At 64.6% G+C, this 20,740-nt stretch overlaps 1 protein-coding gene across 3 annotated transcripts; it reads right to left on the reverse strand.

Moving 5' to 3' along the window:
• Window positions 1-620: 620 nt before the first annotated feature.
• On the reverse strand, window positions 621-19,514 carry Arhgef16 (Rho guanine nucleotide exchange factor (GEF) 16). Of its 3 annotated transcripts, none has more exons than XM_005404152.2 (15): window positions 19,414-19,514; window positions 11,499-12,105; window positions 9,655-9,700; window positions 8,861-9,030; window positions 7,569-7,625; window positions 7,043-7,203; window positions 4,899-5,051; window positions 4,690-4,819; window positions 4,063-4,137; window positions 3,617-3,709; window positions 2,913-3,064; window positions 2,482-2,670; window positions 1,941-2,014; window positions 1,646-1,747; window positions 621-1,516 (listed from the first exon to the last, which is right to left on the reverse strand). In XM_005404152.2, exons 2-15 carry the CDS (start codon window positions 12,081-12,083, stop codon window positions 1,377-1,379), a joined length of 2,127 nt encoding a protein of 708 aa, XP_005404209.1. In that variant the 5' UTR covers window positions 12,084-12,105; window positions 19,414-19,514; the 3' UTR covers window positions 621-1,376. The 3 variants fall into 3 exon arrangements, with proteins under 3 accessions (XP_005404209.1, XP_005404208.1, XP_005404210.1); XM_005404151.2 differs by having other exon boundaries at window positions 19,431-19,513; XM_005404153.2 differs by lacking the exon at window positions 19,414-19,514 and adding an exon at window positions 14,618-14,734.
• Window positions 19,515-20,740: the final 1,226 nt, after the last annotated feature.

Raw genomic sequence — 20,740 nt, forward strand, 5'->3', positions numbered from 1 at the left:
CCAGTGACACGTGAGGACAGGCCAGTCAGGTCTGGGCTTTGCAGCCCCTCTAGCCCATTCTGCAGCGCTCACTGCTGTGCGCGGGGGGCTGGGCTCCCGCCTCAGACCAACTCTGACTGTCCCAGAGCCCCCTTCTCAGCGGGGCTGAGAAGCAGGTGGCAACAGGGCAGCTGGTCTACACCACGTGCCATCCGCCTGCTCCTGTCTGCCAGACACAGCCACACAAGGTCACGAGCACACACGTGCACACCACACACAGCCCCGCCAAGCTGTCCTGGGAGGAGCGGGACTGGCCCAGCCCACCGGCTCAGGGCCCCAACTGCCGGCATGTCGGGCTTGGGGGGACAGGCCCTGTCTCTCGTGACCCATTCCAGAGCGCACCTCTCTCTGAGCGTTGGCCCTGCCCCCTCCTGAGGCAGCCACTGGTCAGACCCCTGCCCAGGCTGCACTGGACTTGACCCTCCCACCGCCCAAGGCCACAGCAGTGCTGGGGAGGCGTGGCCCTCCTGGTGCAGGGTCTCTGCATGACCCGGCCCTGACCACGGCCTCCTGCACCTGCCCCAGCGGCTTGTCTGGGAAGATGCACCCCGATTCCCAGGCAGAAGCCAGGCCCAGGGGGATCAGGGCAGATTCTCCAGCATGTATTGGGGACCCCCACCCCAATAACACGACCCAAGGCAAGAAGGGCCAGGGGCCCATCCGAAGGGGTCCAAGTTGTCAGTCCCCATGGCCATGTCCAGCCCTGCAAGGCCCAGCTGTGGCCACGCTGGCCCCTGGTTGCTGGGGCAGGGCTTTGCCCGCACGGGTCTGGTCGGTGGGCAGATGGGCCAGAGCCAGGGAGCAGCACTGAGCGGCCACGCAGGGGCCAGTCCCAGCCATGGCACCGTGCGGACTTCATGGGGCTTCACGGGGACCGTGGCTATGGCCTCACCTGGGCTCAGGCTCACTGTGGAAACCCAAGTTGTAAAGAAACACTTTACTGTTGTCGAAAAGCTCCCAGTGAGGTTTCCCTGCGGGAGCCACATGCCCCTCCCCTCCTTCCTGTGCCCCAGAGGAGAGCGCAGGCACCACTGGGCTCTCGGGGGCCCGCCTCATCCACGTGGGGAGGAAGGCCACGGGGAGACCGTCTGCGAACTGTCCCCAGGGATGGCTGCAATGGCCCTCAATCACATCAGCCTCGTGCAGCTGCGTGGGGGCCCAGCAGGTGGGGGTGCCACGGCCAGGAGCTGAGGGCGGGGCCAGACTCCTGCCGCACCCTAGGACTCCTCCCTGGAGGGCAGGCGTGCTCGTCCTTCCGCGGGGTCGGAGCCACGCAGGGCCACACACTGGTCGGGCGGAAGCTGAACCCGCCGCGGCCCGGCTCTGGAGCCGCTGCCTCACACATCCGTCTCCAGCCGCAGCCGCTCCATCCTGCGCACATTGCCCTCCACGGCCACGGGGCTGGTGATGCGCCGCGCGAAGTCCTCGGGGAACCAGCCCGTCTCTCCGTCGCGGAGCCGCTCTCCGTGCAGCCACCCTGACCACAGGCCGAGGACGGTGAGAGGCAGGCTGCACCCGCGGCCCCGTGGGGCTGGTCCTGGGGACACCGGCACCCCCGTCCCTCAGAACGGACCCCACGCCCCCCCACCTCCCGCCACCTTCTCACCGTCCTCCTGCTCCATGACCAGCACCACGTCGGCCTGCTGCAATGTGATCTCGTCTGCCTGCCTGGCGAAGTAGGCCTTGGTGACCTCCACCTGGGGCAGCTCTGAGGGAAGCGGTGTGGTGAGGGCACAGGCCCAGGCCCTCAGCACAGCAGAGGGGACGGGCCCCGCATAGCCCTGTCTGCCCTGTGGCTGCAGGGCCCACGCCGGGCCTCTTAAGACACAGCACATGTGGTGACACGTGTCCCGGGCCAGGCTGTGGTGTGGCTGGTCCCCCAGGCTGGCACCCACACTCACCTCCTTTGTTGGTGGGGCCCTGCCACTGCCTCTCCTTGTAGGCAAGCGCTGTGATCCACCGGGCCCGGTCACTCCTGTGGGCCAGGGAGAACATGAGCAAGGCCTCCCTCCTTCCTTCCACGGGTCCCAGGGCACCTGTTCTACTCACTGTCCCCGTACCCCTGTGCTCCAGCCCCTGCCCCAGGACCTTGGCATGGCCGTGCCTCTGCAGAGCATCCCTCCCTAGCCCACAGCCTCACTGCCTCCTGCCTCGGGGCAAACTAAGTGTCACCTGGTCCATAATGAGGCTTCCTCACCAACCCCCCCCACACCTGCCCCTGCCTGTTTTCCCCCTCCACCTCCCTCCCTTGCTCTGGTCACTGGACAGTCCAGTGTCCCCTCCAGGAACACAAGCTCCGTGAGGACATGCTGCTCTGTTTAGGGGTGCTCCCTGGAGGCCGCAGCAGCTCCAGGCACAGCCTGAGGAGCAACGGCTCCCACCCTCCCTGCGCTGCACCTGCGTGGCCTTGGGCTGCCCCTCCCAGGGTCCCCCCCGTCTTACGCGGAGTCGGAGGACAGCAGGACCTGCTCCTGGCGGCCCTCGCTGTTCCGCAGCAGGGTCACCTGGAAGGGGTGGGGCACGGAGGAGCTGCGGCTGCCGCCCCCCGGCAGCGACGGCTCCAAGGGCTCCAGTTTTCGGACCTGGACATGGTCCAGCTGGGCGTAGTCCTGGACCACATAGCTGTCCTCGCTGTGGGGACATGGGTGATCAGTGGGGTTCTAGCCCGACGCTCCCGAGAGCTGACCCCCAGCCTGGCACCGGGGCACAGGGGCTTCACGCTTCCAGGTCCCTGAAGCCTGAGGGAGCCCAGGCTGCCAGCAGGGGGCCACTCCGTGCTGTGTGTGACACGGCCGAAGTGGGGCGCTCAGGGCCGCTCCCGGTCCCTCCCGGCCCACAGCCACCCCCGCCGAGGCTGCCAGCCCGGTGCCCACCTCTTCTTCTTGGTGACGATCAGGACGTCACTGAACAGGAACAAGTAGCAGGTGGGCCGGCTGGCGATTTTCCTGAACAGCCCGGCCTCCTCCACCAGGAAGAGCTCCCCTCGCTTCAGCAGCCAGCGGGAGGCAGAGATCAGCGGGAAAGACTGGGGACAGAGTGGCCAGGTGGACAAGGGCCCGGGCTGGCTGCTCACGGGGGCTGGACAGGGGCCAGGGGTGAGTCACACGTGGGCCTTCAATGAAGGGTGTTCAGCCGGCCAGTCCTGAGTCCCGAATGGACAGTGCAGCACCTTGACCTGGAGCCTGGCACTGAGCTGGGTGGACAGGGGTCGGGCACAGAGCGGAAGGGAGGGAAGAGGCCCGTCGCTGGGCCAGCAGTCCAGCTGCACCCCACCTGCGCCCCTAACGTGCTCTGTGACACCACTGACAGCTCTGAGCCCGGCATCGCCTGGCCGGATCCTCTGCCACGCTGTCCCCAGCTGGACTGGCTGCCTCTTCCCACACCCTCGCCCATCCACCACCAGCCTCGGGACAGGGGCATGAAAAGGGGGCTGCTCCCACAGGGGAAACCGAGGCTGGGAAAGACCAAAGGCACAGCCATGCCAGGTGGGCACCCCTGGAGGCCTCTTGTCCTGAGGCCCATGAGGTGGTCCTGACCTCCAGGACAGCAGGGGGCGCTGGGCGGGGCGGGCACCCACCTTGACCTTGCTGAAGTCCAGCTGTGTGTGCAGCGTGTACATCTGCTCCGTGCGCTCCATGGTGTGCGCCCCCTCGTTGCACTGCTTCACCAGCTGCAGAGCCCCGTGGCAGTGGCATGGGTAGGGAGCAAGGGGTGAGGTGTGGGATGGCCTAGCCCCCTGTGCCCCCGGTCGCCCTGGTTACCTGCCCTCTGGTTGCACTGGCTCCAAGCCTCAGTTTTCCCATCAGTACTATCACATCCTACTGTCTGCGTCATGGGGGGTGGGGGCAGAAGCTGGGACAGGGCTGGGGGAAGAACTGGGGGACAAACCTGGGGCAGGACCCGGGCTGGGCATCCCTTCTCCTGCCCTGACCCCGCCTCCTCTCCTCTATCCTGGCCCCACGGCCACCCTGACCTCACCTCCCCGCCCCGGCCCTGCCTCCCCACCCTGACACCCTATCTCACCTTGCTGATGGCCTTCAGGGCTTGGCTGGCAGCCTTGTACCTTTCGGGGTGGCCCTGGGACTTCAGGCAGAGGGTCTGAAGGAGACACCAGCCGTGAGGGGCCAAGTCCCCTCCTGGAGGCCTGCATGGAGCAGGGCTCCCCACAACTCTAAACCCCGGGAGGCCAACAGGGCGGCGAGGCCCCCAGACCACTCCTGCCGGGCCACAGCGCACACAGCCCCCGACAGGGCCCGGCCGGCCAGGTGGGAACAGTAACAGCCCCACTTCTGGAGCTCCAGGCCGGTGGGTCCGAGGCCATGTGCAGCTGGGTTGCGCCTCAGCCCCAGCTCCTGCGCCTCCACTGCCTCAGCTGGGCTCCGGTCATGTGCATCTGTGTGCAGGTGTGCACGTGTGTGTCTACGTGCACGTGTCCAAGTGTATGCATGCTTGTGTGCTCTACAGGGGAGGGCAACTATGACACCGATGCCTCAGTGACCCCAGTATTCACAAGGTCTCAAAATGGTCATTGCAACTATTCACAGGACAGAGAGGGGTGCAGGGCCTGGGGGGACACGCGGCCTGCAGGTGGGGCATGGGTGGCCGTCCGCCCTGGGGGCAGCAGCCATGCCTCGGGCCCTCGATGCTCACATCGGTCAGAAGGGGCAGCCTGGTCACCCGCTGCATGGGCAGGATCAGGAAGGAGATCATGGGCAGGCCCCCGCACGCTGGCTGCTTCTCGATGTCCCGCAGGGCCTCGCGGAAGGCGGCATTGCTGTTCCTGTGGAGAGAATGCCGCTGGGCCCGGCTGTCTGGGCCGCATGGAGCCGGAGGTGAGGGGGTGAGCGGGGCCCACTCACGTCAGCCTCTGCAGCGTGCGCTGCTGGTAGACCTCGTTGGAGCAGTAGACCACATAGGGGTGGAAGTGCCTCTCTGCGTGCTCCTCCAGGATGTCGCTGATGTCCTCCACGCACACCTGCGCCTGGTGCCGCTGCTCCAGGGCCTTGAAGAACCTGGGCGTGGAGGGCAGTTAGGGCTCGTCTTGGCAGTGTGCTCCAGATGCACACACACATGCAAGACACAGGTGTCTATGCAGAGGTGCATGCACACACACACGCCCTGCAGGAGTTGAACCAAGCTGGAGGCAGCACATGGAGGTGCCCATCAGCTCAGGTCCTACGCAGGATGGGCCCGCAGGTGGCTGGGCCCGCAGGCAGGCAGGCAGTACGCCTATGCCACAGCCCTCCCAGAGAAACCCTGGAACAGACCAGCTCCTTATGCTCCCTCCGTGGCAGTACCCAACCCTATGCCCACCCCAGCAGGAAGCACAGGATGGAGGCACAAGCGCCTGCCTCCTGGGCATGGAGAGGCTGTCCCTGGGGCCCTGAGGGGCAAGGGAGCAATGCCCGCCTCCAGGCACAGGTCCCACATTATGTAGCTCTGCCCACCAAGCTCTCTGGCAGGCTCCAGAACCTTCACTGAACACCACCCACCCTTTTCTAAGGGGGAAGTTGAGGCACGCAGGGAGGCAAGCCGGGCCCCAGGGAGACTCCCGGAGGTGACTGTCAGCCCCTGCCCTCCTCCATAGCCAGGCCCCAGCCTGGGGTGATAGGGATAGACACAGCCAACCCCAGGTCCTGCCCCAGGTTCTTCTGGGCTTCACTGGGCCCACAAAGGCCTCCAGGTGCGTGAGGCTGGTGACCGAGCCTCTGGTCCATCTCTAGGATACCAGAGCCAGTCCCTGAGGCTGCCCGCCTCCCTAGGCCCTGGACAAGGCAGACGGGGCCTCTGCCAGACCACTGACCATCTGAGAACCCCTTGCCCAGTCTTGATATGGGCAGTGGTCCCTTAGGACGCAGCTGTATCCTCTACTCACAAGGAGACCCTTCTGCTGAGCACTATTCTGACAGCCACCTGAGCCTGAGGACCAGGGTCGGGACAGGTGGCCTTGTGGACACGCCAGAGAGCAGGTGGCGCTCTGGACACAGGCCTTCCACACGCACCACAGGGCTTTGGTGGAAAGGTCTGGGACAGCCCCAGGCCACAGTGAGGCCACTGTGAATGGTCACGAGGAGGAGGCCAGAGCCACAGCCAAGGCCTGAAGCCCCGCAGAGGCCAGAAGCACACAGGCTGCTCGGGGCAGAGGGACCACGCCCGGTGGGCAGGAGGCTACAAGGCGGGGTCGACACGGGGCAGGGGCGGCCGCTATCCCAGGCCCCTGCCCTCTCTTCCCCTGCGTCCCACGGCTGCTCACTGAGACCCTGCAAGAAGTGCCTGACTCCAGGGACAGGAAAGTCTCTGGCCCTGACCCCTCATGAACCCGGATTCTAGGGGTCCCAGGGCCAGCAGACTTAGGGTGGGGCTCGGCCAGTCTGGCTGATTCTGACAGGAAGGAGCCAGCAGCCTCCACTGCCAAGGGCCCAGGGGGTACCACAGAGCACGATCCTCTCACTGACCCCAGCAGGCTGCCGGGGTCCCACACCAGCCCTGGGGTCTCCTGGGGTACACCAGCCACCGGGACTGCACCTTCCTGGGGCTGCAACACCCACAGGCCCAGACACGCACATGTCCACAGACTCACACCTGCACGCCCAGTGCCTCCTGCTCCTTCAGGTCCCACAACCAGAGCCCAGGCGGCCATCAGGCACCGCAGAGCCTGACCTGGCAGCACGTGGGCACCACTGCCTGCATCACGCACCCCCCCTGCACACACCTGCGTTATTCAGCTGTCTATGCTAATACCATGGTGTTCAAGAAAGTCCAGGATGCCCTCCACCCAGTGCTCAACCTGTTCCCAAGGCCACTTTTGGTGGCCTCCAGGGCCCTTAGAGGTTGTCATGCTCCCTCCCTCCCAGCCAGCAGCTGGTCCAAACCATCTCCGCGTGGACGCAGACCAGGGCTCTGCCAACACTGGCACGGTGCCAGCCAGGATGAAGGGGCCTTCCTGGCAGCCCACCCGAAAAGCACAGGCCACAACCACGTGGTGGGCTCCACACAGCCTCACCTCTGACTGGCGGCCAGGACGTCCAGGATGTTGGAGAAGAGGTGATGGTGCTCCATCTGTGTCATGGTGGCCCGCAGCTCTGGGGACTGCAGGAACTGGGCCACCAGGATGCCCAGGCTGTGCAGGTAGGAGAACTCAGACGTGAGGATCTCGAAGATGGCCTGTGGGAGCAGTCGGTGAGCCTGCGCCCCGGGAGGCGGGGCAGTGCATGGGCCTGGGCAGGTGCTCGGACAGCAGGGCTGGTCCAGGAGGCAGGAGCAGGTGGGCATGGAAGCACGGAGCCCAGGACAGCAGCCCAGGGTGCGAGCCCACGTCCCTAGTTTGCACTGTGGCTCAGCTACTTAGGAGCTGCAGGAACGGCCGGCCTCTGAGCAGGTGGTGCTCCCCGCAAGGCTCCCTGGGGGTCCACGAGGGGACAGGTGGGGCTCAGACAGTGCCTGGCCCTGGGGAGGGCGAATGGGGCAGCCATGGGGATGGGGGTGGCGCTCCGGGAGCTCGTCCCCTCCCCGGTGCCATGCGGGCTCACCTCCTGCCTCTTGCGCTCCTCAGTACACAGCTGGTCCAGAACACCCGACTCTATCACCTGAGAAGACCCAGACCCAGGAGTCACACCCCACCCCGAGCGGAACCAGAGCCCCACCTCCGTCCTCCCTGGACCACAGCCAATGCAGGGCACAGCCTGGCCCTGGAGGCGGGGCTTGGGCAGAGCACCTGTGGCCTCCTGGGCACAGCTCAGTGACATTGGGCATGAGCTGGCCGGTCCCCTCGCCCCACCTTCCTCTCTGGGGAGCCTCCTGGGGTGGCCCATGAAAAGTGGGGACATCGGAGGGTCAGGCCATGCTGGCGTGGCTCTTGGGAATGACAGCACAGGGGACAGGGGTGACTCACACTCTGCCTAGGCAGGGGGAGACACAGGGCCCTGCCGCCAGGGAAGGGTGGCAACTCCATCCCCACTGCCCACGCCGTAAGCCACCGCCGGTGGCTGCCTTGGCTAGAGCAGGGCTCCCTGAGTCAGGGCATGCCCCATCCCCAGACAGGCTGGGCAGGCCACACCACCACAGTGCCTGGTGCCGCCCCCGTGCCCTCCTCCCTGCCAGGCTGGGTAGACAGGTGTCAGTCACAGACCCGGCCTCAGGCCCTCCTTCTTCCCACGGCTGGGCGGCTGGGTCTGAGCATCCGGCAGCCTCGCTGGGGTGCAGTGCGCTGGGTGCCAGCCCAGAGCTGGGCACAAACACATGCTCTGGACTTTCCCTCTGGGGGAGCAGCCACCCTCGCTGGGCTTCCCACAGGCAGCACAGCACAGAGGGTCTCTCATGCTCCCCAGGCTGGCAAACAAGGAGCCCCACTGTAGGGAGATAAAGGGGACGCCAGGCCCACCCTGCCAGCTGCCCGCCACACCCACAAGCCACAGGGCACAGGGTCACAGTGTCCCCCAGCAGCTGCACGCCCAGGCTCCAGGCCATCGTCCCTGACGCTCTTCCCTCCTCCCACTGGGCAGGGTGCCCCACTACCAGGCGGAGGGGCAATGGGAGCTTCACCCCAGCACCCAGCTTGTGTAGAAACCAAGGCCTAGCCCCGCTCACCCCTACAGCTCTCCACTCGGACTCCCAGGCTCTCCCAGGCTTGGGGATGCCCTGGGAAGGGCTCCCTCAATCCCACAGCACCCGCAGGCCGGTGGGCAGCCCCCAAGGGAAAGGGCAGCGCAGGGCACAGACCAGGGTCCAGAAAGCAGCTCCACCTCCCTGCGAGGACCAGGGCCATGGTGGGCTGGGAAGGAGCGGCTCCGGGGCCTCCTGGCTGCTCCCCCTGCTGGCCTACCTCAGGGAGCTGGCTCCAGGTGACCTGGGCAGGCCGGTAGCTCTTGACCACAATGGTGGTGTCCACCCTCTGGGTCCCCTCGGGGACAGGGGCTTCGTCGAGCATGTCATCATCAGACTCGTGGCTGGTGTTCAGGCCCCGCTCCCGGATCTCCTGGTAGAATCGGGGGTCTGGGGAGAGAAGCAAGGTCACCTGTCTGCTGGGGGGCTCAGAGGGGGCTGAACCATCCCCAGGGCTCCCCAGGACCCTCGAAAGCATCAGGCTGTGTGGGGCCCCCGCAGGCTGCCCACTGGCTGGCGGCTGCTGTGGCTGTGTGGGTCCTGCGGTGGCAGCACAGTGTGGAATGTGGCACCTCCAGGCCAGGCTGAGCGACAAACCAGAGCCCTGTGTGCCAGTGGTGCTGGCAGGGGAGGGAGGCTGGGCGGCGGGAGCCGCGTGCCCCCTCCAGGATCCTGCCCACCAGCGGCTAGCCCCCACCTTGCCCTGGCCCCTGGGGTCCCCCGCCCCTCTCCTGGACAGGGAAGGCCAATGCCAGCTCCTGGGCCTGGAAGACTCTGCAGAGCAGGTGGCATGGCCGCCTACGCCTGGGGCTGTGCCCTGACCTGGCCTCAGCCCTCTCCGGGGGCTCTGTGTGTCCCCTGCCCTTGCAGTTGCGTGGGAGCCCTGGAAGCTGCCTAGACTTGGGATCTGCCAGAGCTGCACGGTCAGATCAGCCCCTGAAGGACCCACGGAGCCCATTTGTCACCCTCCCAGCCACCAACCAGACCCCCACTCTTGCTGTCCCGGCCACTCACCGTCCTTGAAGGAGCCCTTGTGTGCACGCTTCCGGCCCAGCGTCCTCTGTGCAAAGGAGACACAAACGTTAGCTGCTGGGGCTGGCAGGGTGTGGATCTGCAGCAAATGTGCCACTTGGGGGCCCACAGACCTCACCACGGATGTGTAAGACCGTGCCCGAGGAGGGGCTTTGCCCACACACACAGGTGCTCAAAATAACCCCAGGGCTGCCAAGCAGAGGCCAGGACAAGTGGGATGGTGTGCAGTGCAACGGGGCTGAGGGGAAACTGAGGTGTACGGGTCTAGGGTGCTGCCCGAGCCAACAGGGCGTGGGTGTGGTCGGAGCGCGGCCCTGGGGCTCCAGGAGTTCTGAGTGGCTTGGGGGATGCAGAGATGGGTGTGTGCTGGGGGCCTGCGGTGGGGTGGTTACCATCTGGCACCTGGCACCGTCAGTGCCCCCAGAAGTAGGGGATGGGTGAAGGCATCTGGGGCCAGAGCCCTTGGGGAGCCCCTGCCCTGGTTGCCCCACCTGAGCCCTGCTTCTTGGTTGGCATGCCAGGGCCTCACAGGTGCACAGTTCCAGGAAGGCAGGGCCAGTTTCTCAGAACCAGCTGGGGCCTGCGAACTCCTCTCTGGCCAGGAAGGTGGGGCCTCCCGAGCCTGCCCCTCCCCCTTCTGCCCCACACCTCCCCAACTCTGCATCCACTCTACCTCCCCCTCTGCACCCCTCTGCACCCCTCTGTCCTGGAAGCTCCCTGAGGGTGGGGCTGTGCCCCTTGGGCCCAGCTTGGCACCCAGCTGGGGCCTGTCGGAGGTCGTCAGGAAAGGGCGCTGGGCACGGGATTGAGGACAGTGCTGGCTGTGGGGACAGGGGACCTGCCTCTGCCACCCTCAGCCCCTGCATGCTGGTGGCTGTCACCCTGCCAGGGGTCATGCCTCTTCATGCCAGGAGCCAGGAAACAAGGGGCTCCTGGGGGCAGAGGCTGGAGCCAGCACGCCCTTCCCGGACTCCAGCCCGGCCCTGCCCCGCGGCTGTGCTCTGCTCGAGCGTGGCCGGACGGGCTTGCCCTGAGGAGCTGAGCTCAGGGCGGCTCAGGACCTTGCAGGGGCTGCACAGCTGCAAGGCCCCACTCTACCCCATGGGCAGCCACGGAGGGGCGCCGGAGCGTTCAAGGAGACAGACAGCCCGCCGCAGCATGCGTGCCACAGGCTCCCACCCTGCAGTGCTACCGTCTGGAGAAGCCCAGATTCCCCAGGCTCGACAGCAGAGAAAGCCCTGGCTGGACGGACAGAGGGACTGCAGGACCGGACAGGACCGGATGGGGCAGGAGACCAGGAAGCAGAGCAAACAGAGGGTGGGCTCTGAGGGCCTCGCAGTCCCACGCTGGCCAGCCTGGTGCCCACAACAAAAGTCTGCCCCTCACTACAGGGGGGTGGTGACTCAGAGTGAGAGTCACTGTCCCTGTGGGCTGAGCAGAGAAAGGCAAGCTGCCCACCCAGCCCCAGAGCCACTGAGGGAGGCAGGGAAGGCTCGGACTTCACCAGGGCACACACAGCGGGCAGCTGGGTCCCTGTCAGAGCTCTAGACAGTCATCAGAGAGGCTGGCTGCCCCTGGGCTCTGACAGACGCTCTGTTCTGGGTGGGGGCGCCGGTGTTAAGCTGTCCACACCTCACTGCCCGTGTGTAAGGTGAGACAAGGGATGTCCACACCCCCGCCGTCCCTTGGCCTGCACCAGCATAAACTGCCAGCGCCCGGCATGCCGCAGCCAGGCTTGCAAACAGCAGCAGAAGGCGGGGAAGAGGAGCGGATCCGACCCCTCCCCACCTGTGAGCGGGGACAGAGGTAGGGACAAGGGCCCCTACCTTGTTTTTGGCTGGGCACTGGGCGGGCGGCTGGCTGGGCTCCTCAGCCAGAGTCTGAAGTTTGGGGGTGAGCTGGCTGGAGTCCCCCCTGCTGCTCAGAGACCCCAGCCCCTTCATGGCTGCCCGGTATGACTGGTTCCGCCGGTTTCGACTCAGGGCCCCCGCAGGGCCCATATCCATGTCCATGTCATCCAAAGAGAAGCCGGGGGCTGAGAGGAGCTGGGGGTCCCGCCGTGCGGCCTCCTTACTGAGCGTGGCTGCCCCGAAGCTCTGGTGGCGGATCGGGGTCTTGGCCTTGCTGGCCACGGCGAGGCTCCTGGGGATGAGCTGCTGAGTGCCCATCTTGAGGGCCGCGGGGCTCTGTGTGCTCAGGACGATGCCTCGTGGCTCCCTGTCCTCTGTGGGTGACGGTGGGGGTGCCAGGGACTCTGGCTCGAAGGCAGCATTGGTCTTGGAACGCAGGGAGCCCCGGGTGATGGGGAGCTTGGATTTGGGGTTGCCGTTGGCATCCAACTGCAGCTCTGAGTGGAAGCGGTATTCCAGCAGTCTCTCCTCCAAGGAGCTATCAGAGTGCCGCTGGGACATGCTACAGGGCGGCTGCAGGCGCCTGGGGTTCGAGGGAAGGACAGAGGTGAGGAGGGGCAGCAAGGGCCTCGTCCCAGGTCCCCCAGGCCTGCACCCCTCCTGCGCCTGGGCATCTGCCATGGCACAGACAGTGCCCTGGTACAGACCCAGGATGTGGCACACACAGCCCTGGTCACTAGGAGCCCCCCAGGGACAGCCAGGGGCGGCCCGACACCTGCATGCAGCTCATCTGAGGAGGAAGGCTCGTCCCTGCTGGGCCCGGGGCAGATGCTGGTTTCTGAGCTCAGAGGGGCCAGACAGGTGCAGCCAGGGCTTGATCTGGACCTTAGAGGTCACCCGGCTTCCTCTGAAACAGTGCCAGCAAGTCTTGACCTGGGGTAGGCGGGGTCATCTGCATGCCTGGGCCCCAGGATCCTGCAGCCCTGGACTAGAATCCTGGCTCAGTCCCTCACTGCCACCTGGACACCTGGTGGCCACAGGGCCTCTTGGAACCACTTGCTCGCGGCCCCTGGGGGCACAGTCATGCTGCTCTGGGACCTTTCCCGAGGTTGGCATCAGAGGGCCCGGCAGTGACCACAGCCCTGCCTCACTCCACGTGCCCGACCATCCACTCCCGGGAGGCGCAGGCTGTCGGAGGCCTGGGGCTGGGACCACATAGCACAGCATGGCGCAGAGCAGGACCTGCGCCCAGGCCTGTCCACTCCGCCTTCTCCCGTGGCCACGCTGGCCGTCCGTGAAACTTCCCTCGGGGCAGGGAACACGCTTTCACGTCCTGCATTTCTGACTTGGAATGGGGTTGCTGATCCCATATCAGGGCCTCAAAGGGCACAAGCCTGAGCCTGGACCCCAGCTGCTGCGAGGGCTGCCGGGGACATAGGAGTCGGCTGAGCTCCAACCCAAGCCGAAGCCCAGGATGCCTTCCCTGAGCTCCACACCTGTCACTGCCACCTCTGCCCCTGAATGCTCTGGCCCCTGGCACCCGGTGTCCCTTGTCCGCTGTCCTGTGGCCCTACAGTGACACTGCCGGGCCCTGACATAGCCAACTTCCTGCTTCCAGAGTCAGGCAGTGTCACCCCTTCTGTCCCCTGGGGTCAGCACAGTCCCAAGATTGGCTTTGGCTGGGGGAGAGACGCAGTGAGAGGGGACATGTGTCCCTGCGGGCAGACCCTGTAGGCTTGGCACGTGATGCACCATGGCACCCTGCCCTGCTGTGTGACCATGTGCTGCATGTGCTGAGGAAGCCCCAGACAGCTGAGGTTGTGACAGTGCACACCCGGCGGGGGGAGAGGCGGCGTGCACACCCAGCCAGGGCGGGTCCTTGCACACCCTGGGTAAGCCAGGCCATTTCCAAGCTCCTGACTGGCCCTCTGAGGTCTGTCCTCACGGCTCTCACCATGTCCCTCTGATGCACAGGGTTCCCCAGTTTCCAGGGATCTGGAAACCTGATGTTCTCAATAAGCAAGGGCGGCCACCCACCTCAGTTCCCGGATCCATAAGCTGGGCACAGTAGAGCACCACCCACCTCCAGGGGGCGCTGTGACAAGCCTGCAAGGTCCCACAGGGAAAGTGTTTGGAACTGGGGTCACATGGGCAGTGACAGAGGCCCCTCGGAGTCGCAGACCAGCTCTGTCCCTCAAACTGGACTGAGGGGCCTCAGGGAGCTCCCAGAGTGCCACGGAGAAAAGTGACTTCTTTCCTTATTTTGAAAGCAAGGAGCCCCCTCCCCAGCAGCCTCGTACCTGCCCAGACCCTCGAATGTGATGAATGACAAGAACCTCGGGGGAGGTACGTTTCCCAGGTGGGAAAACAAGGCTCCAGTCACCGGCCGGCAGCAGTGTGAGGCTCCGCGCCCGGCTTAGTGCTGGGACACCATGGTCCGTGTCATTTTTCCCGTGGATTAGGAAAGGAGTTCACACACACCTCCCTCCATGATTCCAGAGTTCAAAAATTAAATAATTAACTTCAGACTAAGGCAAAGAAAAGTCAAATGCAACAGGTCAGTTTAACACAATTCTAAATTAAACCACAAACCCCAATAGAGCACAGCTGACGAAGTCACTGATGAGACACACGTGACTGAAACCACGTAGGAGCCCAGTCCAACCAAACGTACAAGCACAAACGACACAGGTACAAACCAAACCCAAGCTTACGATCTGATTACAAATCATAACTGTGCTAACAACAGCGTTCTCCGGCAGACCTGAATCTGAAGGTCTCTTCAGACTACTGAGTAGCACCATACCTGAGCCACCTTCACCAAAAAAGGGAAGAGATTACCACCCCATTCCCCAAAAATAAAATCCAGTAAACCTGCAAACACATCGATATATGAGAAAGATTAAATCATAAAGGGGTGTTTTAAAAATTAATCACAGGTAAGATTCGATCTCGAAGACATGGTTAACGCCACAGCCATCAGTTTCAACCCTAAGGTGGCTCCAGTGTCTTCGAAAAGCTCCCAGGATCCCAAGCCAGAGGTGAGCGGGACTCTGGGGTTGAGGGCTCCCTGGGCCCAGGAGACCCCCACTTACTGTAGAGCCACCAGGTGGGCTCATCCAGGCCTGGAGCCTGCATCAGTCCAGAAACGCTTGGGGAGGGGGGACTGGTCACCACGCTCGCCCGGGACAGGAGATCCTTGCTAAAACCATGCCGGGAGGGAAGGAAGGAAGGCAGGAGGGGCTGAGACTCCCAGCCTGACCTCCCCCCTTCGGAGGAGGCACATTCCTGAGGACACATTCCTGAGGACATTCCCAATCACAGGCAGCCACACCAGACCTCCCTGGGGCCTATCGTCTGTGACGGGTGGTGTCGGCCAGGCAGGGCTGCCCTAGGTCACACACCCTCGTTACCTCATCCGCTGCTTACCCAGGCCTGGAGAGACACTGGTGCATTTAGCTGTAAGCCCAGCAAGAAGTGAGCACCCCAGGGTGGGGCGGGGGTCACTGTACCCTGAGCAGCTTTTCAGTCTGTTTACCCTGGGGCATTCTGTGTGGTTCCACAGGGCCCACACCCCGCCTCCCACGAGCCATGTCTGACAGGCTTCTCTGAGTCAGTGTCCCAGACCTGGCCGGCACAGGTGGCGCGGCCCACCGTGGGCAGCGACGTCTCTGGCAGGGGGCAAAGTCCTGAAGGTGCCCGAAGAGGAACCTGTCAGGTGAGCCGTCGCCTGCAAATCATCGCTGGGTGTTAGCTCCATTGCTAGCCACACCCACAGGCCTGGGGCACCTCCTGCCTGGGATCCAGGCCTCGGAGCAGCAGTGCCCCAGGGGTGTGGGCACTGCAGCTGGGCTCCTGGGAGTGGCGGCCCCTCCACTACCTCATCCACGTCCACGTTTTGGCTCTACTAGCGCCCTATGTGCACACACATGCTTGCAAACCCCAAACAGCACCTGAGAGAGGCCCAGACTGCCTGTCAGGTGTCCCCCACACTGCCCCGACCCCGGAGGCCACCTCAGCAGTACCCCACCGTCCCTCCAAAATGACTTGGCCCACACCGCACAATGGGACTGGGAGCCAGGCCTGCCTCTTGTTAATGATTCCCTCTCTGTTAATTGCCCCAGTGCCCAGTGTCTCCACCCGCCCATGGTTCCAGAATGCAGCGCACTTCCGGGAAGGCTCTGCAGGCCTCGGTCCAGGAACCCCAGACCTCCTTCCCTGCTCTCCTGTCCCGGCACCTCGCTTCACCAGCATCCAGGGCCAGACACTCAGCCTCCTCCCAGCAGCGCCAAAACACATCCTGGCGCTGTCCCCGGAAGCAGCCAGTGTAGGAGGCGAATTATCGAAGGCCTGAATGTTTTCTCCACCTCCCCCTTGCCTGGTCCCCAGCCTGAGTGCAGAGCTGCGGGTGAAGCCTTCCTCGCAGACCCCCGAAGCAGCCTCTCCCATCTTCTGTGTCACTGGGAGGCACCGGGCCTTCCAGCTCCTCTCCTGGGCTGTGCTAGCCCTGAGCAGAGCTCAGGCTTCTGCACACACTTACTGAGCAGGGCCTGGCCGGGGCTCCCCTCTGCTCGCTCCTGGTTTCCAGTCAGCTGTGAGGCTTACCACGTGTTGGTTAATTTCCCCCATTCTGTCCTCTCTGTGGGAAACACCTGCCAATGAGTGTGGAAACCTCTGGCCTTTTCTTCTAATTTCTTGCCTTTCTGCCCCTACTCTTTCCATCCCGCTGCTGTCCTTTTGGGAGAGTCCCTGTCCATCTTCCAGCCTCTCCACCACCTTTTCTTGTCGCTTTCATGTCAACAAAGCTCTTCCATGCCCTCCTGTTACTCCTTGTTCACAGCACCCTGTTCTTGTTTTATGGATGCAACATCTTCCTTAACCTAGTGGACAAGGAAGCTGTTTTCCCATAAATGAGCTTCCTTCTGGCTGGCCGCTGGGGTAGGCGCTCTCTCTCTCTCTCTCTCTCTCTCTCTCTCTCTCTCTCTCTCTCTCTCACACACACACACACACACACACACACACACACACACATTCCCCCTCTGCCTCAGTCCTCCTGTCTGCTTAAACATCTGCCTCAGTATATGCTTCTGTCTAGGGAGGAGGCATCGTGCTGGTGGATGACCCTGGGTCCCCCCCCCACTACACTCAAGGGCACACACTTCTATCCTGGGGGCCCATTGCACACCAGCATCTGCAGCCTCTCCTCCAGGCCGCTGGTTTCTGCAAAGGGGATGCTCGGTTTGTCACTGGGATGTGGGAGGGGCAGGGCTGAGATCATGGACTCTCCCTCCAGGCAGAGCTGGCCACAGTGTTGTGTGACTGTATCCAAGAGGGGCCACACAGGCCACACAGGCCATGGAGCGGATCTACCCGGTAAAGGCAGCCTGGACTTGCTGAGCAGGGCGCTCCTGCAAAGACGAACATGCAGGAGAGAACTTTGGGATGGCTGGCCGCAGCGTCTCACTCCCCCTGCAAGTCTTCGAGCCATTGCAGCATGCGGACACCTCCTGTCCATGTCCCCACAAACTGGGGCTCACATTCTGAGCTGACAGCGGAATGCCTGCGTTGTGTGGGCTCTGCCCTGCTCTCACCCTGCCTCTCTGATCCCCCAGGAGGCTGCAGTCCATGCACAGTTCTGCGCACGATGGGCAGAACCCAGAAGGGCACCCCACGACAGCTCTGGGATGCTTTGGGGGTGACTCCTGCTCAGCCCGGAAAGGCCCCACACACAGGGCCCTCGGCACTCACAGCATTCGCTTTTCTCTATGCCACAGTGGGAGGCAGCAAGCGGAGGGGCTTGGGTGGATCCCTCGAAGCTCCTGGGGCTCGGGATCCAGTGCGGCGGGGGCTGCCTTGCTCCAGTCCTCCGGCCCTGCGTCCTTGCTCCCCACAGATTGGCTTCAGGGACCTCACAGAGCCTGATTTCCTGGCCTCTGGCCATAGCTGCCACCACGACACACATTACCCTGCACTGTGACTTGCTTGCCCTCTGCTGGGGGCCCACGGGCAGCTCTGAGGAGGTCCGTCCTTGGGCCCCTAGGTCCCCCCATCTCCACCCTTGCTGGTGGGGACAGCACTGTCCATCCAACCTCGCCAACCCACAACGACGCCTTTGTACACCGGTAATTCTGCCTGGCCGCGCGTGGGACTTGAGGTCATGCATAATTTGGGAGTGGAATGTGGCCTTGTAAGTCACACGCTAACCTGCCCCATTTGCAAGGTGGCCACAGGTTCCGCTCCGTGTGTTGCCTGGGGTAGCCTGAAAGCATCAGTGTCACCAGTCCTGGCATCACGTGGCTCCAGGCTGTTAAACCTCCCTCCCGAGCAGGATGGCATGACGACAAGGAATGCACCGCAACACACACCCACTGGCCGAGGCTGGGAAGCCCAGCAGGCTCACAGGGTCGCCCTTAACCCTCCAAAGGGATGGGGAGCCTCAGAGGCAGCCTGCTCAGCCTGCAGCACCCACTGTTGCTCTTGGCTCTAAGTCCAGACACTCCTAAACCCACGTCCCACCCTGGGCTCCGCTGGTGTAGGGATCCCCAAAGGAGCACTGGCCAGGGAAGCAGAGCTCTGACTGCCACCTGGACAGAGGCAGGGCTCCTGCTGCCCTGCCCGCGCACTCGGTGTCTCCTGGCTCCAGGAGGGTGAGGGTCAGCCCCTCCTCTCTGCCTGGTGAGGAAGCCACAGCAGAATCTGACCCACCCAGGTCCAGCCAGCGAGAGCCAGCTGAGGAGCCAGGCCTGTCCTGACAGGGTGGCTGTCCCCAGCCCGGGAATAGGGCGCATGGGGTTTGTGGACCCGTCGTCCTCAGATGCTGCTGATGGACGGTCGGTCACCTGAGCACCGAGCTACCGCAGGCCGCACACAGAAGCAGCCAAGACTGACCCTGAAACCGAAACCCAAACCCCAGAGGCGCAGCCGAGCTGGAGCCAGACAGAAGCAGACTACTGTCCCGGGCAGAGGGACTCGGCCTCCACGCGGTCACACAGCCGCACCACCTCTGGGCCTCAGTTTCCCCAGGTGGGGTGGAGACGGGATGCAGTGGACCGAAGTGGCATCGTGGGAACAGGGACTGTGTTCTGCAGCACGCTGCACCCCCTGAGGGGACAATCCTGTCACTCACTTCTCAGAGGACGCAGAGGCCCGAGGCACAAGAACACAGCCCAGCTCGCTCCAAGAGAGCCGCACGGCAACTCGGAGCTGACACAGAGGTCAGGGCCGGCAGCCAGGACCCTCCTGCTGGCCTCCACGGGTGGCCTTGGGCAGCACAGGGCCCCTCGCCGGTGCGCAGGCCGCCACTCAAGGACTCAGGCTCCTGCGGGCCTTGCTGGGGCTCTGGGTGGGGTGTGGAGACCCCAAGGACGAGCCCAGGAGCTGGGCTCCAGGTCCACACACTCAAACTCAAAAGGAACCCCTGCTCCAGTTTTACAGATGGGGAAACTGAGGCAGGGCAGGGCAGGGCACACAGCTTTGGGGAGTTTCCTGCCCCTCCTCAGAGGAGGCGGGGCTGACCCCGGCTGTGTGGGAGGTTGTGTATGAACCCCTAGGTGGCCCTGCCCTGCCGACCTCCGTCCCAGGAGTCCCCGCGCTCCCGGATGCAAGCCTGGCTGCAGCTCCTGCAGGAGTACGGCGCTGCCTGGGGCTCAAGACTGAGGGGCCGTGGATGGGAGACACGAGCGGTGGGACGCTGAGGCTCAGGTGGCCGGGTCAGGTCCCCTCCCCGTCCGCAGCCCAACCCCCGCCCGCAGGCCCCGCCCCCGCGGCCGGGCACAGGCGGGGCGAGGGTGCGCGGACTCTGGGGTGGGGGGCTCGGGGAGGAACGAGGAGGCGGCGCCAGGGTCGCGGCGCGCCCCGAGTGTCCTCGCGGCGGCTCCCGCTCCGGACTCACCTGTGCGCCCGGCTCACCTGCGCAACCGAGGGGCAGCGCCGTCCAACCTGCAGCGCAGCTCCGCCCGGCCCGGGCGCCCGCCCCACTTCCTGGGCGTGGCGTGGCGGGGGCGTGGCCAGGTGGACTGGGTGGGCGGGGCGACGGTGCGGGTAGGTCCAGGTAGGCGGAGTAGTGCTGCTGGGCCAGGTGTGCCCCAGCCGGAAGGCCCAGCCTGGGGATCAGGGTGAGGGGTGGGCGGGGCGGGGCATGCTCAGGGCACCTGCTGTGCACCATCTGGCACTGCCTGCTGGGACACCTACTCACCTGGGCTGGCCTGCGCCCACGTGACCACGCCCCGCCCCCTGCGTCTCCAGATCCACTCACTGGGCCCTCCTGCCTCTGCTCTGGCCTTCCCGTGATCACTCTCCGAGCTCCATGCTGCCTCCTCCAGGAAGCCTTCCCTGAAGGAACCAGGCCTGTGGGAGCCTCTGTTGTAGGAAGACCCTGCCTCCGGGTTCTTTCAGGCCTGGTTGCCTGTTGGGCAGGTCCGGCCAGGAGCACACAGACCCAGCCTCTTCCAGGGCCTTGCTGGTGCATGCTGGTGCTTCCTTGCTGCTGAGCCCCGGGGCCGGTGTGAAGGCACCGTGTTGTGCAGGGAGGGGCGTGGTGGGTGGGTCCCGGGAACTGCGCTCCCCGGCGTTGTGAGAGGGGCTGGCCCTTGTGGCCCCAGCCTGGGCCTGAGGGTGGAGCGCTGCAGAAGAGTTGGGCAGGGCCACCCTGTAGCGGGGAGCCCTGGGGCCGAGGAGGCGAGGCCGGAGGGGAGCACAAGCGCATGCCGAGCTGGGAAGCAGGTTTCGGGGGCAGCGAGGTGCCCCTCTTCATCCTGAGATGGCAGCCAGGTCCAAGCACAGGGCTCAGGGTCGCGTGGTCAGAGCTGCTGGCCTGGCACCTGGGAGAGCTGGGCAGAGGGCGGAGGCAGACACCCTGGCCTGGCCCAGCTGAGGACACAGAGACCGTCCTGCCTCGGCTGTCTGCTGCAGTCTGCAGCTCCACACCCCAAATCCGACCGCCAGCCGTGCCCTGTTGCACCCTATGCCGTCCTTTTGACACTGAGGCCACAGTGCCTGAGACGCATCCAGGTCCCCCTGGGTCATGGGACAGCGTGAGGACGAGAGGGCAGCACTGGGTCCTGTGTGGGACCACACGCCCTACAGGTACACACATGCCCTACAGGTACAAGATCGCTGCCCAAGCTAGGCGAGGCCCTGAGCCAGGCCTGATGTTCTCTCCCTGCCTGGCCCCAGCCCAGCCTGGAGGGCTGAGTGCCTCTGTGTGCAACTGCCACCTG

This window comes from Chinchilla lanigera, unplaced genomic scaffold, assembly GCF_000276665.1.
Source record: "Chinchilla lanigera isolate Chin_1 unplaced genomic scaffold, ChiLan1.0 scaffold00085, whole genome shotgun sequence".
Taxonomy (NCBI): Eukaryota; Metazoa; Chordata; class Mammalia; order Rodentia; family Chinchillidae; genus Chinchilla; species Chinchilla lanigera.